Here is a 19,837-nt window from a genome sequence, read left to right as displayed (position 1 = left end):
CTAATAAGAGCAACAAAGTTCTATAATTTTAAAAATAAAAAAGTTAAAATTTCTAATGCATTCAGAATGGTTCACATAGGAATTACTTTTAACAGATCTCACTATCTGCGTTTGTTCTATATAGTATCGACTGGCAGAGACCAGTAGCTTAGCAAATCTGAATGCTGCAGGGATGTTAAATGGCCTCCCTGATGAACAGGTTCCAGCAGAAGTCAGGCGGTTTCCAGCATTCTGGAAAATAAGCAGTTTTTAGTGTATTTCAGTGTAATTTTCAATACATTATAACGTACTGAATTGCTTGTCTGAAAGTTCTATAAAACTAAGTGTAATATTGGAAAACAAATCCATTCAATTATTGATGATATAATTTATTCTAAAAACATACTTATGTTCTTGGGGTCTGCAATGAGCTTCTTAAGATTACCGCTTGTTAATAACTTCTTCTTTTAGTTTTTCGGCAAGCATTTTCCTCTTCTGTAGTAACCTTTGCTTCTCTTCTGACATTTCCTAAAAACAAAGTGAAAAAACATTGCAATGAACTGCATGGCTTTCCTGGTAGGTGGTCTGACTTCGAACGCTAACCGCTAACCAGAGGTGGCAGCCAGATCTGGTAGCCGACACATGGTTTCTCCAGCAAGGAGCAGCCACGTAACATCACCTGCAAACCTGAGGCTGCAGCAGCTGTCCTTCAAACTCACTTGCTCTCCAGAATGATTTAGAAAAATACTATTATTCTATTTCTTGAGAACTGGATCTCAGGATGCAGATGACTGGCTCTTTACATCAATCTGCCTTTTTTCCACTGCACCATACCGATCTTTTTGAGAGGACTAACCTCAAATTCAATGGGTGCTGCTTAGTTGTTTTCAAAGTTCCCCAATCAACAGTATTTTGGGCATGTTCTGAGCACAATAAAATGCTCAGCAATGCTGAAAAATACTCAGTGGCAATAGAAGATCTCCAGTCTGAAGTATGTGCTCTGTAAAGAAGAGTAGTGATTTGATTTTCTTTTTTTTTTTTTTTAAACTTAACAGTTCCTACATTGTTTTGTGTGGGTTTTAAGGTCTTCTAGATTCCTCATTTGTGTTGAGAGTTTTCAAGCATTTCTTTCCATATAAATGTAGATTAGATCTACTTGTGACAAATGCATTAAGTCATATTAACCATAACAATGATTAACAAAAAAGTTTGTGTTTCTTTTTCTGATAAAGACCTCTATATTGGTAGAGCTTTATCCTGTCATAGGATTCCGAGGGTTTTTTGTTGGTACTTTCTTTCCCCAATAGGATTTACTACTTTTTTCCCCAAACTAGATTTTCTATCATCTCCATGATGCAAGGATTTTTTTGTGATGTCAGCACTTGTTTTAAGTCAAGGAAGATAGCGGTTAATTCACTAAGTACCTTCACGCATGTCTCTGAAGAGAGACCAGCCTTCAGACAGAATGAGACCGAGGAAGGAGCTGACTGCCAGCTGTACCCCCTCCAAGAGGGCACACGGCTCTCACTGTGTCCTACGCGTCCAACCCTCCCCCAGACTTGGTTTTTTTCTGTTGGAAGCAACTGGGTAGACAACAGCAGCATCCACCCTTTGGAATGCCTTATCTTTCTAAAAGGTACCATTATTATGTCACTTCTATATCCAGTGGTTGATGGACAGAAATCAAGGATTTCTTTCTTTGAAATAAGCCCAAAACTTGGAACAAAAAAGAACAGAGTGAATTTGTTACCTCTGTAAGAAAAGACTGTGAAAGAAAAATGTTTTTTTTTCCATTTCAGCTGGAGAAAAAAAAAAATCCCAGAGATTTAAGGGAGCCCAAACGGTAGGTCACAGACTAGGAGAAAACCAGCATTTAATTTAAGTTTATGAATGGCTAAATCATGAGGATTTGATGATACTGAAGCAAAATAATGCTAACTTAATCACTAAAAGAAGTTCTAGCCTTATAAGTTTCTGCAAACACAGTAACTTAAAAATACTTCCTTTCTACTTCCCCCACATTTTTTTTTTTTTGTTTACCCTGCTATAATATTCAGGAGCAACATCAACATCTTCACTGAAATCATCTGTGTTTTTTATAAAGTGAGCAGGATGATTAAAATGTTTGAATCCTTCACCTCTTTAGGAGATGACTCCTCTTCTTTCTGGTCAGTGTTCATTGGTAACAGTACATTATTTCTCGACTCCTTCTTTGTAGCCATCAGCATGTCTCGTTTTTTCTTCAGGTAGTCCTCTCGTTGCTTCAGCTGCTGTTTTTCAAGTTCTGATAAATTCTGGAATTTTTTTTTTAAAATATATTTTGAAATTAACTTTTGGTATGCATGGCATGTGAGATAAAAGCATTTACGTCACATTTGCCCCCGAAATTAGTAGCTGAAAAAAAAAATCCAAGTTGAAGTTTCAAGCCAGAGCTGTCTGCTAAGAAATTATCATGGGACAAAGGCTGAATGCTGAATTCTATTCTAAAACTAGAATGAAGACCTGAATTTTATGCAAATTAAACTAGTGAATACCAAAAAATACTGTTTGCATGCTGGTTTAAAAAAAAAACCCAACAACAACAAAGACCAAAAACCCCAAACGAAACCAACCAACCAACAACAAAACCACCTGATTACAATACTAGAAAATACATATATTTAAATGTAATACTGTCTTAAATATATATTCTAAATGTAATCCTGTCTTTTTGCATTCCAGTTCTATGTTTGGGGGTTTTTATTTTTGTTTGTTTTAAACTTACAGGTCCTTTCATCCCAGCTTTTTGCGCTGCATTTTCTGAACACTTTCCAGCTGACCTTTTCTTAATGTCTTCTTTCCCTTTGGTACAAGATGGCTGAGGTAAGCTTTCTGTTCCTTTTTGTAACGTGCATACTGGTTTTAAGTCTTCCCTCGCAGATTTCCTAGATTCCCCTAAGCAGCAATTTTACATAAAAAACAGTGAGAAAGAATAGAAATGTATAAAATAAGAAAATAAATTGGTGTTTATTTCCATATCCAGATGTCCTTCTGATGAAATGGAAAACTTAAAAAAAAAAAAAAAAAAAATATCACATTTCTCCCCTTTTATTAATAAAACTTTCTTTCAAAAAACACAGATACTGTATTTGTAGTATGAAAGCAATTAAATAATGCTTTACATCGTAAGTACCCCTACTGCAATAAGTTATAAATTGTCAAATGCTTGGAATGTAATTTCATATTCAGCGTTCTAATAGTCAGTTCATATTGAGATTGCACTTTCAATTTCTGTCTTGGCAAGCCGCGCCAGTCGTCAGCAGCTTCGAAGGCGCACTTTAGCCAACTCTAAGCGTGCTGGTTCAGCTTTCAGCTTCAGAGAAAGGAATCAGAAAATACTGTATTTAAGTGAACTTGTACAGGAGAGGGGGGAAGCGAAGCTGAAGAGGTGGAAAGCGTTACACTGACACAGCTCAGTGACTCCTCTTCAGAACTAGCCTTGCCCTGGCCTGGGGACATAGCGGGAACCCACCAGGTTTCTGACCCTGGCAGGGCTCAGAGCCCCAGACGGGCTGGGCTGGCTGGTGGGTGCCAGGGGAGCTCTGGGCACCCTTGGTGCAATCAAGGCTCAGGCAACTTCTGGTGTCTTCCGCTCCTTATCAAGTCCCTCACCTTGTGTACGATAACAGTCCTGCACGATACCCTGTTTGCCTCCTGCTTTTCTCCGGGACAAATGCTGCCTGCTCTGCCAAAGAAAAGTAACCCTGTCCTGATTCCAGCTGTGCCTTTCATATCTCTGCAGGTACCGAGGTTAGTTTTGCTTTGTATCCTGCCGAACTCCATGGTGTCCGAGATGGTGTCATGGTTACCGAGGTCAGAGTCAAAGCCTCTCCAGTCACCGGACTGTAGGGCAAGGTACGTTTGCAGAAGTTTACTAAGACTTCTCTTGACTTGACCTACAACTACTCCCAGGTAGAGGTAAGTTGCTGCGCCTACTATACTTTTATTAAAAATGAAAATATGCCTGAATATACCCATATAGATGCAAGAATACAGGTAGTGAAATACAAATTTTACTGTGTACAGTTTGAGTCTATCCATAATATCCGAGCTGATACACGTAACTGAATGTAGTTGATTGTAATTCTACTGTGCTGGACCATGGATTTCTGCTGTAATGCTGAGAAATAACTCACACGAGTATTAAGGTATGAGTACTCTCCTTGGTCTCTACCAGTCCACAGTAACAGATGACAAAGCTAGCTCTACTGAACGTAGTGCAGGATTAACACCACTCAATCATTTAAGTTACAAGTAATACACGTTTAGCTCTTCAACATTGCTGCTTTCTTTAGTACAGAAAATTACAAGATTGTGAAAAGGTAGGGCGAAAAGCACAGGAGAGGAAGCGTAATTCAAAGTACAGAAAACAAAACCAGGACAGAAATGTAAAACAAAGTTCAAGCTGAAGAATTGGCATTTCACTGAAATATGTCTGCTGGAAGTCTTGATGCTCCAAAGAATGTCAGTTTATGACAGATAAAAGTTCTTAGAGTTCTGTGAGAGGTGACAGTTAGAATTGCTAGGAAAAAAATCCTCACGCTATAGTTGTCTGATTAAAAAGCGGGGGACGGATGGACGGGACGGGAACCAAACCACACACTGCATGCCAAATACCTACCCCATAACAAATGTTATGATTAAGGAAAACTACTCACCAGAAAGTAGTTCTTTGAAATGTGTTGTGTGTATGTAAATTTACACTGTTGCTGTCCATATTGCAAACACTCAAGCTGGAGATGTTTGTGTCTTAGCAGTACCTGTAGGATGTGATCATAGGACCCTCAGTGTCACTTAACCCACGAACCTGAAAAGACACTGAGAAGAGAGGGGAAGGAGGGTGGGTAGTGAACGTACAAATAGACAGCACATCTCAAAGAATTACAGTTACTGGTATGTAACACTTTTTTTCCTTTGAGAACTTGTCTATATGTACATTCACACTGTGGGTGACTAAGCAACAGTCTTTTCCACGTGGACAATTCTTTCAGAATCTTCTCAAAATACAAGCACCCAGGACCACTCCAGCAGATGCTGCATCCTTCTTATCCACATGATACACGCAGCTCAGTGCCAACACAAGTGCAACTTTTGAAGCAGCTGCCCTGCAGGTACCCAGAAAGGGAAGTGTTCTCCAAGAATGCTGGAAAAGTCACTTGCACTCCAAGGTGTTGAGCATGACCTTTACTATGACATTCACCCTTCTGATCTCTCCATACTGCAACAAGTTGGGTGGTCAAAGTACAGGAGGAATGGTTTTGCAAGATCTAATCTGTAAACTATTTGTAACGGGCTCACCAAAGGGAAATTAAGAAAATTAAGGGAACTACCATTAAATCTGAATTTGTTATACAGTGGAAAACTTTAAAGGGTCCACAGACTGAAATCCTGGGTCTCAAGGTGAAGGGGAAATAGCAAGAGATAATAAAAACCCTGTGTATCTGAAGGAAGAGAAATATATGCCAGACTAGAGGGAATGAAAAACAAATTTTAAAAAGTTCTTCCTTTTCCTGACTCCAGGAACTCATTCATGCAAGGGCCATGTTGCTGAGGCAGCTGATACTCCCTAGGTACAGGATTCCTCCCCACGCTCAGGTTGAGAGTCGTGTTCCTCCGTAACACAACCCTACGAGTGAGAACACGGAGCCAGGATCTGAGCACAGGTCTGATGGGCTGTGAGGGTCAGGGGCCGACTGAGGTGAGAGAAGAGCAGCTCTTCTGCCAACCTAGAGGGGCACAAACCATCAGTGAAAGGTTCTTGCTGTTTCTGTTCCCAGAGTTGTATCTGGCACCAGGAGGAAGTCAAGTGGAAGTCATTATCCAAGACGAACCTTGAGTTGGGAGCCCATATTTTGGAAGCAGGCAATAACAGACTGGTCTGGAGGCCGGTCCTTGGTTCTGTGTGAGAAAGGGGTCTGGAAGAAGATGATTGCCAGTATAGATTCTTCTTGATTTTTTCCACCACTACCCAAACCCACTTTTCTAAAAGGTGATACCAGATAAGCTGTGACAAACTTTCTCAGTTTGGTGAGAATCTACGCTGCCACAAGATGCCAATTCTACAAGGCTGAAGATTTCCAAGGAGCTAAATTTTTTGTAGACCTGTCTCTTCTTTGGCATTTAAAGAGCATGAGAATGCTCAGCACCAGCTCAGCAGGCACTTGGACAGCACAGAAGAAGGGCTGCACTCAGTGCTGAGAAGTCTTGACTCCTGAGCTCCAAGATCTCCTGTCTCTCAAGCACAGGATTAAGTCCTGCAGACAGAGTATTTGCTAGGAACATGCCTTCCTCCTGAACCAGGAAAACAGCCGCTGCAGGATAGACATAGTTTAGAGGCACCATTGCAAGGTGGCGCAACTATGCAAAAATAAGAGGAGTAAAAGCAGGCTGGGAGAAGAGAAAGAAGAATGTGAATATACCTGCAGACCTTCTGCATACTTCTGAGGGTAGAAGGGAGAGAAGACGACTTCACATAAATGTAACAAAACCTCAGCAGGAGGACAGAAGGGATAAAAGCAGAAAAAAAGATATTTAAAAGGTTAGTGACACAATTTATTCAAGTTTCCTAATGTGAAAGACACTAAGTTTAAAAGAACAGAGGGTCCTACAACCACTTCATCTGTTAACAGCCATCAAATGAAAAAGCAAGGAGCAAGTATGCCTCAGGTACTACCAAGGCTAAAAGTATCCAGCTCAAGTGTCTGTGATATGAAAACTTCCAGTGTGAATGCATACAAAGCCAAGTACAAGCCATGGGAAAAATGTAACTAAAGAAAGCACAGACTATTATTTCCCAAAGTTGGAATTATATTCTTGGAAGTGACCTTAGAATATTCATGTTACAAATTTTTCACACGCTCATGAGAGAGCGGATCCCACTGATACGCAACCTGTTTTTGAAGATCACCTCTGTATACCTATATACATAGATACATGTGTGTATATACATGCATACCTATATGTGTGTGTGCATGTATACACATGTATACATACTCACATATATATGCTTCTTATCACCTAAGAATTTTCCTGCTTTCCTGAACAGGTCAGCACCCTTGTGCTTGAGCTGCAGCACAAACATATCAAGAGCACCTCCATCACAACCGGTGATTCCTTTTTTTTCTCCTCTCTGTAAAAACTACTGGCTTGGTCATGCTCTCGAGTAAATAATCATCTACAAAACGATTCAGACAATTTTCACTACACAACTTGGGTGAAGTTCAAGACTTCTTATAAGAGCTCTCCTTAGTATTGTGAGTTGGTAAGCATCACAATCCCACTCAAAAACAAAAATGTAAAATTGAGAAGATTAAAATGAGTAACAAAAATCTGAACCAAAGGCAAGAAGATTCAGTTTGGTGGTCTGACAATTCGGCTTGAATGAATCTTAACAGTTTAAGGTTGGTTCCTTCAGAAACATTTGATTGCTATCAAGAAATCTTGTACAGTTATAAATTAAATCTATAATAGCCATACACAGGGAGAGAAAGCATAACTTTTCAGTGAATGATTCACAACTGTCTACAGGGAACATACTGTTCTTAACAGTAATGGTGGCATAAGCAGAGTAAATTGAAAGATGAAAACTGCTGTTAGACTCCTGTATTTCTCCTCCAATTGGACATGTCTTATAACATCACTGAATAAAAAAACAACTCATGTTGGAAGGCATTTCTGCAGGCCACCTAGTGCAAATACCCTGCTCAAAGCAAGGCTAACTGCAAAGCCAGGATGGTTTACTCACAGCCTTATTCAGCCAAGTTCTTAAAATCTTGATAGGAGTGGACTCTTCAATAATTTGAAAATACTACCGTATTGCATGCTCAGCATTGCTCTTTCCCATAAAATTACCTAACGGAAATCTTGGAGTTTCTTCCGAAACATCAGCTCCCTCAGCAGATTCCTTAACTTTTACAGCTTCTCTTGAATCTCCTGGAAAACCGTAGGTAACATCTGGTGATTTAAGTTTATCATGTGCCTTAAATTAAAAAACAAACAAACAAAACCAAGCATTACCTTTCTTGGCACTGTACTTCAGGCATTAAACTGTCAGCACAAAGAAAGCTCCAAAAGAACTTTCAGTTAAAATCAGGTTGTTTACACTACGTATTGCATTGTCAAAGTGAACACAAGCAAACTACTTATTTTGTTTCACTGATAGGAAGGTTCTCACTGGCTTATAGTCATAAGTCAGCATTTTTTATTTTAGTTCAAAACCTGTTCCCTAATCAACAGTCAGAATTTAGAATATTAGGTAAATTGGTATCTTGTTTCCCAGCTACAAATAGATAATGTAGGAGGGTTGTTTTGCCACACTCTGCCTGTGACTTTCAAGCAGATGTCTGTCCACCAGAAATATGCAATACAGTAAGAGAACCAGGAATATACACTGAAGTTACCACAGAAATAGAGAAATAACCAGCTGAATGGAAACAACAGGTCTGGATAATCTTTCACACTATTGCTTCACTTCTACACTTGTCTGGGAAATCTTGACAACACAACCCCCCCTCTCAAAATAGTAAAGCCAGCTGGGATTTCCCCAGAAAATGTCTATGCTGTTCATCAACCATCTAATTCATGTCAGAACCCCCCAGCATTAATAAAAATGTTAAATTATTTTGTATTAAAATATTCTCTAACGAAAACATATTATTGAACAATAACTATCACGTTCTCTGTCCAGGTGAACTTGACTGGGGCCTCTGAAATCTGGCTTGTTTATCAAAAATATTGATATTCTTGGCTGGTCTATAAAGATTTGGATAAGCCTGCATCTTAATACAACTTGAATTCTTAAAATGAGCGAAAGCTTTAGTTTCCTGGTGGTTTTGTGAGAAATGTTACTTATTTCCTGGAATGTATCATTGTAGTGTGGGATAGAAGAGTTTTGTCACCTCTTTTCTACAGTGTCAGACACTGGGAGAGAGGTTTAATTTGATAGAATATCACAACTGTTTGGGACTTGCATTCAATAGCATAGCTATCATCTGCACCTCTTATGGGTTTGAATTCAGGAGTAGGGTTGGAAATAAAGTGTGGACCTCTGCACTAGCTACATTTGGTCTCCAGGCGGTTTCCTTTGTCAGTTCAGGCTGAAGAAACAGTGCTTTCTCTTTTCAAATTTAGTATGCTCAATTTCCCAATAACAGGAAAGAATAGAAGAGCAATTATGCTCCCTTTTGAAACAGCCTACAATTCCAGCTATTTTTATATGTTTTCCCAGTGAAGGGGAGGTTTATTGCCACTATTCTACCATAGTTAATTTCAATTTCCATTTGTTTCTCAGTTGCTGAATGATTGCCAATTTAGCCAGTCCCCATTTACATTCAGTTACCTTTCTACATGGTTTATTCTGATGGAGACCAACCAATGGTCTAACTTGGAGAGGATTTCTGGTTCCTGGTGATTAGATTCTGGCAGTATTGTATAGACTTAATGAATAACTAACTATACTGTCTATGAAGTGATCCTTAAAATTCCCGAAGGATTATGAATGCTGTAATCTCTAAGAAGCTTATACTTTGAAGTCTCTTTGATCTTGACAATATTAGTAATTCAGATGTTCTCTGGATCTGAAAGGTTGACATCCATTACCAGGATTTTAGAATTCAGACACCGAAGAAGGAATATACTTATCGTATGAACTCCACCAAATGGCTGATAGTTAATGGTATCATGTATAACACTAGTGTCAATGACACCATCACGAAAAGCATAAACAACAGAACAGACCTTTCAAAAAGAAGTGTCAGTAAGACCTTCCTGACAGACCTTTTGTTTGCTTAGGATGGTACACATTGCCTTAAAGTGATACAGTCGACACTCGGGACAGGAATATCAGAGTATTTCTTAATCATCAACATAACTCATTGGGAAAGGCAAGATACTCACTTCTTCAGTCCTCTTCCTTTCTTGCTCTATTTCATATTCTTCCTTAGATTTTCTGTAACACAAAATACAAGTAAATACTCAAAACTTCTTTAATATTAGTAACTTTTAGGTAAATCTAGCACTGCTTAAATATTTGAGGACTATCAAAACAATTACAAGCTAATATGAATTTGTTAGTACCCAAAATACTTCCATGACTTAAATGAAAATGCACTCTTAATAGAAATAATTATGATAAACACACAGAACTCACCATCCTCGGTCTGTCTTTCCCTGTGCAAAAATAATTGTGTAAGAATTTCCACGGCTTATCTATCCCTTGCTTCACTTGCTTATTTAAAGACAGGAAGGGAATTATTTCCAGAATACAGAGGGAAAATAGCATAATTTAACATAATGTGAATGGATTAATCTGCTATTTGTTTATGTTTATACACATGTGAACTGGGAGTGGAGGACAATCCATAAAAGTTGTATCAGTCCTCACATCATCTTAGATCATAGCAATAGTCTTTGAACACAACTAAGGAGAAAGCTGGAGAAAGCAATAAACCATACTGCAAAAGCAGAATTTGTCTTTCCAAAGCTTTAATGTTTAGGGTTTTCCCTGAATGGATTACAGGTAGTGTGCTCCTATTGTCCAGAGGCATCTCACCCAGGTCTAACTTTAGGTCCACCTGGTGTTTCAGGGGAGAATGGAAATGATGGGGCTCAAAGTTGCACATCATTCCATGCACCACCAAGACAATTCATCATGGCAGAGCGGTTATCTCTCAGTCTTTAAATATTCCTGATCACACCCACTGTCTAGCACCATTCCTTTTCTCTTAGGTAGGATTTTGACAAGAACATTCATGTCATCTGTAAGATGAAGGCAGTTCCCTGGAAAAGGCTGGAAGACTTATGCCCTACATACTTTTATTTTTTATTTTAAAATAATGTACAAAGTAGGGCTGATTAATTTTTTACCTTAGAACCTCCCTTAGTATTTTCATTTCTTCTTGTTCAATTTCACTGAATACATCAGAACCCTCTGTCAAACAGTCGGGCAACACACCTATTAAAAAAAATGCCAAAATTTATGCATTACTCTAAAGAAAATTATTTTGTACTCCATTTGGCATCATTCTTCAGGCAGAGGGAAGGAAAAAAACCAAACCAAAACACACAAACCAACATCCAATTCTTCCTCCCTGTAACTGTTTCCAAAAAGATTCTGGACCCTGAGCATCAAGTTGCTAGTAGCCAAAAGGCAAAGGTTTCTGAACTACAAAAGTTTTGCCATCTAAGGGCACAGCACAAGCCATACTCTGCATTGACCATTATATGGCATTTCCTATAGACTGCAATTCAGCCACAGCTAACTGAACCATTTTCAAATTTATATGAAACTTGAAATTTAAAAATTATTCTCCGAAAAAAAACATGCATGCATGTCCTGGTTTCGACTGGGATAGAGTTAACTGTCTTCCTAGTAGCTGGTATAGTGGTATGTTTTGGGTTCAGTATGAGAAGAATGTTGATAACACTGATGTTTTCAGTTGTTGCTCAGTAGTGTTTAGACCAAGTCAAGGATTTTTCAGCTTCTCATGCCCAGCCAGTAAGAAGGCTGGAGGGGCACAAGAAGTTGGGAGGGGACACAACCAGGACAGCTGACCCAAACTGGCCAAAGGGGTTTTTCTATACCATGTGACATCATGCCCAGTATATAAACTGGGGGGAGTGGGGGCAGGGCAATTGCCACTTGGGAACAAACTGGGTGTTGATCGGTGGGTGGTGAGCAATTGCACTGTGCATCACTTCTATATTCCAATCCTTTTATTATTATTATTGTCATTTTATTATTGTTATTATTATCATTATTAGTTTCTTCCTTTCTGTTCTATTAAACTGTTCTTATCTCAACCCATGAGTCTTACTTTTTTTTTCCCCCTGATTCTCTCCCCCATCCCACTGGGTGGGGGGGGGGGGGCGGCGGGCAGTGAGTTGCTGCGTGGTGCTTAGTTGCTGGCTGGGGTTAAATCACAACCATGCAGTAAAAAAGAAAAAACAAAATGTTAAAACTAAAGACATGGAAGAAAGGAATGGGTAGATGAAAATCCTTTCAGAAACGTCAGAGCAGCAGAGTTGGGTGTAAATTATTTTCTCTTATTTAAAAGTATGGATGTATTAGCATGACAAAGGCTGTAACTACTGCTTTCATTTTTTCATATGTAACTGTACAGTGTGAACTGCAAAGTAAGCGCAGCTGATAGTACAGCATTGTTGCTATGCAAGCAGCATAATTCAAATTATCAATATTGCAATTGTTGATGAACTGATGTAATTGTTTTAACACTCAAACTTATCATGAAAATTCTTCAACAAAAAAACCGTAAGTGAAGTTTCACACAAAAGTTTAGACAGAAAAACAGAACTGAAAAATTTGTTAATTTAAAAAGTAGCATAGACAACTGTCGCTGAAAATACAAGCCAAGGGCTGAATATTGAAATCCTAGTCCCAGTAAAATCAGCCGAGTGTTTTCCATTAACTTGAGCTGGAATTGAACCAGTATTCCATACTCATTTATGAACGGATTACAGAGTCATCAAAAGAGCACTAAAAAGATGAAAAGCAGTGAAACCCCACATTTACCACTTCTTACCATTCCTTTCTTTAATGATCCTAATAGCTTGCAATTGCATTTCAATATTTTTCTGTACCATCATTTTTTTAAATAGTCTAAAATCTTCTGCTGCCAACACTGTTTGCAAAATGGCCTGTGGGAGGGAAACATGCACAAAATTAGAAACTCTAGAGAAATCATAACCATCTCAGTCTGCTTGAAATTATGTTAAGATTTAAGTTCTGTGGAGCATGTTTTTAATAATTAGATTTAATTCTCCTATCTGTCTATTTTTCCAGCCATACAAGTTGAGCTAGTAGTCAAGAAAATAATTTGATGGTTTATGTCTTTAGATCAACATGTCTACAATAATATTATCACAAAACCTGGAGGGTTTCCCAGTGTAAGTTTACAACAGCAATTCATTTGACTTCCTGAACAAATGTGTAAGCTTGAGTGAGGAATGTGCGCTCCGAAGAAGCTTGTTACGCATGTAGGAAGATACATGTCAGCAAAGCCCAATTAATACTGGCAGAAGCTCCCACTCCTCTGCCCAATATACCCAAGACAATTCTGAAAGATGTTTTTGAGCAGGTGAAGGGCTGCCTAACCATGCCTTGTCTTCTCAAGGCCAATGTTCCTCTTGCAGATTTTACTCTTTTCTTATAAAATCAAAGGAAAACATCTTTTATTTTATGAAATATGTCTATTGTTTTAATCTTTAAGTTTGTCTGCTACCGTAAACAGACTGAAGACTAACATAAAGCTGAAAAATATGCAAATAAAGGTGACAGAAACACCCTAAGCTTAGAGGTTTATTTTAGAAAACACAAAGCATAGAAGACGAATCTCAAAAGGTGTCCGACACCACACAATTATCTGTCATTATTTTCAAGATGTGCATTTTTCTGGTCAAAGTTCATAATATAAACAAACATATTATGTTCTAGGAAATTACAGTTTAACAAGAAAACTTTTCAAAGTTTCATCTCCACCCTGCCGTATCAGTGAAAATATAAAGCTAAAAATTAAATCTATATATTCTTAAACAAAGGAAAATTTACCTGTGAAGTGTGTGTCTTTGCAAGAGGAGATGAAAAAGCTTCTTGAAATTTCTCTTCATTAATTCCAACTTCTTTAAGATAGTCTTCTAATAATTTCTCAACCTGTAAGAAAGTATAAACCTTACTTTCTAAGAGGTTTTTCCCTAAGAATCATATGATTTTTTTCATAATTGTATATTCTTCTCTGCTGACTTTGTTTTTTAAGACTCAAAGGAAAATAATTGCAATAGTATAACTGATTTTTCAGATATTTTTAATTAAAATTAATGTATGTAACACAGCATAAGAGACATGACTGTGTGTTAAAGTTTCTTTTTACATATCTGGTGTTTAAGCATAAAAGTGCATATGAAAAGGATGACTCAAAGGATTTCTAAATAACACTTAAGACAGGCAATATTAGAAAATTCTAAATAAAAAGATAACACAATTAGAAGTTCATCTAAATACTACTTTAACATTTTAAATTATACTTCTTAGAAATCTACCACAAATAGTGAATAGTGCTCACCAGAGCTTGGTACTCCTGATAAATTTCTGTGTAAGACAACTTGCTTTCCTCTTCATCATCAAAAACTGTGGAAAAAAAACCAAACCAAACCACACACACACACACACACACACACACATTTTGGAGTTATTGTACGCAACACAAATTAACTTAGGCCTTAAAGAGAAAGATTAACCTTTACAAGGTAATATATTTAATCATATGAAAATATAGGCCATGACTGATAATCATAATGTATTTTTCCACACATTCAGGTTAAGCATGTACTTCTGGTAATTTAATGTAATTAAATTTCATAATATAATACCAGGAAAATGCATCTTCATTACAGAAGCAGATTTCTAAGCAAGTTGAGCATTCAGCAGATACGTACACTAAAAAGTAAGATTTAATACAAGAACTACCACAAGAACTTGTGTAAGGTTGTTCTAAGATGGCAGATGACATACATAAAGCAGGAAATTTCTCTCTCTCTACATGTATTTACGTGGAGGATGTAGTGATGACTTAAAAAAAAAAATTTTAAAATGCCATTCATTTAGCAAGAAGCCAAGGTGATACAGGAAAATGAGACCCTGCCCGCATAAAAACAGATAACCCCAAAGAAGAAATCTGCTGCAGGTAAGTTATTTTTTAATTATATCCATCCTGTTTTAGACAAAATAGGCATCTGTATAATATAGGCCGTATTAATCATATTCGTGTAAGTTCATATTAAGAACTCGTGACTGGAAATATCAAGCTCATGATCTCTACGCTTGCGGAATAGATGGAAGAAGCAGAAAATAAAGAGAAACTGAAAAATAGGGTTTGGGGTTTTTTTAATTTACTTTTTTTTCATGTCAACAATGAACAGAGGTAATGTAGAACCTAGCAATTAAAGCAGAGGCTTAGAAATAAGATTTCCTCAATCCCCTTCAAGATTAGCCACTAGTCACTTCCCATGCGCATGCTTTGAAGTAATTTGAAGAATGGGAATTCTGCTTAAATTGGTGAATTAGTGTGATTTAGTCTTCATATATATTTGACATCTCTGATAGAAGATTGTACTGATGCACATAGAACTAGTATAACTTTCACACAAATTTAGAGTGACTTTTAGAAAGCATCATTTCCCAGCTGTAACAGCCCAGAGGCAATGTCGCTTTGAAGCTTGATAAGGTGTGATGCAAGATGGCTGTTCCTAAACCAGAAAGTACTTGCATCACTTTTTAACATCCTACAGCAGTGCAATGATAGAAATCTAATCAAACAGTTCAGGCCCTCTAAATAAGGAAGGGAAACTTGCTTTTTAAGTGACATAATCTGGAAAACCAACATTTGCTGTTGTTTCATTTTTTGCACAAGGGAAGTTTTTTTCATGAAAGGACTTAAACCAAAAAAAATAAAAGCTTTAAAAATATCCAGGGATGAGTTCAAATGGTAGAAAAAGTACTATAAATCTTACTTTAAAAAAAATTCAGCTCCTATGGCAACCACCATATTACCAAACCCAAGAGGGTGAAGACACTTAACTGCCTCTATTGTCTTCTGCATCTCCTCCCCTCTGGGGGGGATCTCCCTTACAGCCCTTGCAGACCCCAACCTTTGTCTTGGTTTCTGTGTTCCCTTCCACCTCCTACTGTTCCTTCCCACCCTGGGCACCCGAAGGAGGGGTGACACAGAGATGTCACTCCGCAGTCAGTGTCCATGCCAATAGCTAGCCTCAGGCTGCCAAGGGGATGCTTCCAAGTCCTCCTCCTCCTCCTTCCACAGCTGCAGGACAACTCGGAAAGCAGAGTGGAAAGCCTGCACAAACTGCTCTCTGTTCTCAGGCTCTGAACAAAAAGAGGATAAAGTGCCAAGTAAAGCAAGCTGCGGTTAGCATCTCCTCTGAGTTAAGTGGCATTAAGGAGTACTTTGAATGGAGACCTTGGATTTTCTTGAGTCAGGGCTCCTAAATCATGTAGTCATTATTTTCCTTAAGATTTTGGCACAGAGTCTTTTTTCCTGTCGGGCGACCAAAGATGTGAAGAACCACTGTATCAAGATAAGCCAGGGGACCCGGATATCCTGGGAGACAAACTCATCATTTTCCTGTTAATATTGAAAATCTTTGCTAGGAGCCCTCAAACAGGATGAGCGTTAAGTCAAGTTTGAGTTCTCCCTGCTAGACTGAGCCACTGACTCATCTGACCTCGCAGACAAGAGCTAGTAAGCAAACCTGAGGGAACTCTTCTTTTTCTCCCCCAGTCCTCACTGACTGTCAAGGCGGCTCTGTGCTGGGAGGGAAGGGAATCACAGGCAACAATATCTGTTTATTCCTTTTGTATCTTGTCTTTATCTTCTGGTGCTCAGAACTATGAATAATCTGAATAAAACTGATAAGACCTCTCGACTTAAATACATACCCACTGATTTAACTTCAGTTTCACAGCAACATAAAAGGAAATTAATCAAGCCATGAGAAATTAATCAAGGCCCCAGAAAGAGAGAGAGAGAGAAAGCAAAGAATTATCAACAGCTGGAAAACCAGCAGGATCATTTATAAGTTGAAGTGCAAGGACTTGGCCTAAGTAACTACAGTTCCAAAATAAATTCCTTACATAGCAATTACCAAAATACAAATTCTATTTTTGAGGACTCACAAATTATTGTCAGTTAATCAAAATGTTGCTAATTTTCTTGTTCAGCCCAAAGACTGAATGTCTTGAGAACTAAAAGAATTCTGTCCTGACAAAATATCTCAGTAAAAAAAACAGCAGTGGAATCAGCACAGTACATTTATAGAAAGGAAAAGAAATAGCACAGATATCTGCAACTAAAACTTCTAATTTTTTTAACTGTGCTTCTTAGCAACCCTAGCACTGCAGTAACACTTCTTTAGCCTTTTCTTTTTTCTCAGTAGCATCTGAGAGTTGTCCAACAGCACTCTGTAGCACAAATGATGCCTTGGAAGATCATTTACTGCAAGGGATTTCCCTACTTTGTTCGTCCAATTTCTTACGTAGAAACAAACTGGCAGGAAGCGACCATTATGTAAGCCTGCCTCACACTACATGGAAATTTACAGAGGTTCCATAAATCTTCTTACTGCCAGTAAATTCCCCTCAACCTTCTAAAGAGAGATCATTGCTCCAGAGAGAGATAATAAATTCCCCCGATTCCTAAACCTAGACCCTTTGCGTGATAAACACTTTGCTGACTTAAAGTTGAGACAGACTTCCCAAAAGAAAACCTCTAGTCTAGAGTTCTCTATTGCTTCCTAGCTATAAAGAGTCTCACAGCTTTACCTTTCTCATTTCCCGTTATACTAAGGAAAGGTGTACATACTCACAATGATCTTGCCTCACGCAAAAGGTAGAAACAATTCAGAATAACCAAGAAGCAACTTGTTTAGAAGCTGTAATTGGAATCAGAGGTGCATCCGTTTCACGAGTACGAAATAAAAATTCTTAACAGACCCTAACAAGAATGACTGCACAACAAAAGACACAGCCGGCCCCTGCTGAGGCCAACCATTACAGAAGCTGTTCTGGAGCCCGCAGCAGGATGGAGGGGAGGAAGGAGTAAGCTCAAGCAGTTACAATACTTCAATAGTAAGAAGCATTCTACTTTGAGCCTGATGTTAGTAAGCCCCTAAAAATAAAATGTATTTGGAAGCCTTAGTTTCCTGACTTCAGTATTTTAAAGTCAAAATTATTAATGAATCCTGCATCCTCTCAGATGATACTAAAGGAACAGATTTTATTCATAGTAGCTGTAGAAAGTTATCCCAAATTAGTCTATGGCAACATGCTTTAATAATTCTCACGTGTGAATGTCTGCAGGCTGGGCAGGATCACGGGCCATCATGTTCTCAAACATGCGTGGGGTTTTTTTCAGTAATCACAAAAGAAAGCTTCCTTTTTTCTAAAGAACTTAAGCAATGCTTTCAGATTTGCCCAAACTGTAATTAATTTGCTACCATTAAGGATCCAGGTGTTCTTTGGCAGCAGAAAATTTGTTCCATAAGTAGCAGAGCTAATTTAGCCAAATCTCTACTGCAGAAAGTCTATTTCCTCCTTTCCTCACTACATACATACACTTATACAGGTCTCCTCAGGCACCTTTACCTGGAGCTACAGGTCTATCCCAGTCCTCCCTCTCACTGCCTATACTTCCAGTTTACCAAGGCTGTTCCTCAAATTACTCCACGATTCCCCTCAGTTCCTTCTTGAGGAAGAAAAGGAAGTTGAACTAGAGTTGCTTCCAAGCTGAACTCATGCACAGGACCACCTACAAAACGTAACTGGTAACTTGACTTCTAGTGCTGGCTATCATTTTTTGAGAGGCATTAACTTACGGTTTCTCATCTCTTAACTGCCAACATTCACAAAATCGCAGGAGTTTAACTTTGGGCCTTCTAATCTTCTGTCCAACTGCCCAAACAGCAATTTTAATCGTACTGTGCCGTTTCCTAAGGAAAAACATCTAGCTATGGAAAAGTATTAAAGGCCTCCAACTGCTTTCTAGCCATGTCAGGGTATTACGCGCAGCAGAACGAAGAACTCGTTTAGGTGTCATACTGTAAGCTCATGCCATAATCCCCTCTACGAGCTAATGAATGCAAATTACCACAGCCTGACTAACGGCTCGCCCAGGGGAGACCGGCTTTCCGAGGGCGAGGCACCCCCTCCCCAAAAACGGCGGGAAAGCGCAGGCGATGGCTGTGCGAAACCCGACGAGCCCCCCCGCGGGATCGCTCTCGGACGGCGCCTGCGGGGACCGTCCCCAACACCGGCCCGAGGGGCCAAGCGCCCGTTTGCCCCCGCAAAACCTGCTGCGCAGGGAGAGCCCCGGCCGGTGCCGGCAGCGGCGGTGAGGGGCCAGGGCCGCGGTGAGGGGCCTGGCGCGCCCCCCCACCCCGGGTGCCCCCCGGAGTGTGCCCGCACTGAGGCCGCAGCCCCGTCCCGTGCCCCCGGCCGGGCGGCCGTGGGCTGGGAGACGGGGGCGGCAGCGGGGGGCAACCAACCCCCAACGCAGCCTGAGGGCAGCGGGCCGCCCCAGCGCGGCGGGTGCGCATGCGCAGCCGCCCCGGCAGAGGGGACGGGGCCCCCCGTAGCGGCGGCGGATCCGGGGGACCCGCGCCCCGCCGCGGGGCCGAGTGGAGACCGCCCCGGCCCGGCCCGGCCCGGCCCTGCCCTGCCCTGCCTAGCCCCGCCGCTCACCCTCGCACTTCTGTTCCATGAACTCCAGGATGGGGATGGACCAGGCGGGCCCCCGCAGGAACCCGGCGATAGTGTCCACCACCCACTCCACGTCGCCCTCCTCCTCCTCTGCCGCCATCGCCGGGGCCGCCGGGGGAGGGACGGCGAACGGCGCGGACGCCCGTCGCTGTAGCAACCGGCGTCACGGGGCGGGGGCGCGCGCGCCTCACGTGGGCCACGCGCCGCCCGCCCGCGCGCTCTCCCGCCCCGCCCTGGCGGCGGTTCCCGGCCAGTGCGGAGGAGCTGCGGTAGCGAGCGAGGGGTTCGGGGCTGCTCTAGCGGCATCCCCGTGTCATCGGGTCCCGGCTCTGAGGGAGGTGCGGCTTATCCGCCACAAGCACATCGGCCTCGGAAGACTGAGCGGAGACGACGCCTGGGGCGGAGGGGGGGGGGGGGGGGGCGCGTTTAAGGCGGCACCTGGCGCTGCCCGGCAAAACGACCGAGAAAGCGGCCTTGTTAAGCTGAGGGCAGCCGGCGACGGGCTCGGGGGTACCTTCGAAAGACAGCGGTGACGAG

The 19,837-nt window shown here is 40.6% G+C and overlaps 1 protein-coding gene across 1 annotated transcript; it reads right to left on the bottom strand.

Annotated features, from left to right (window-relative positions):
- Positions 1-347: 347 nt before the first annotated feature.
- Positions 348-19,436, bottom strand: CFAP36 (cilia and flagella associated protein 36). The gene is made up of 10 exons (XM_049799630.1): positions 19,283-19,436; positions 14,094-14,158; positions 13,583-13,684; positions 12,558-12,672; positions 10,882-10,969; positions 9,913-9,964; positions 7,870-7,996; positions 2,744-2,913; positions 2,118-2,273; positions 348-507 (listed from the first exon to the last, which is right to left on the bottom strand). Exons 1-10 carry the CDS (start codon positions 19,398-19,400, stop codon positions 421-423), a joined length of 1,080 nt encoding a protein of 359 aa, XP_049655587.1. The 5' UTR covers positions 19,401-19,436; the 3' UTR covers positions 348-420.
- Positions 19,437-19,837: the final 401 nt, after the last annotated feature.

This window comes from Accipiter gentilis, chromosome 5 (assembly GCF_929443795.1).
Source record: "Accipiter gentilis chromosome 5, bAccGen1.1, whole genome shotgun sequence".
NCBI classification, from domain to species: Eukaryota; Metazoa; Chordata; class Aves; order Accipitriformes; family Accipitridae; genus Astur; species Astur gentilis.
The sequence above is the reverse complement of the archived record's forward strand: the minus strand, read 5'-3'. Positions and strand labels throughout refer to the sequence as shown.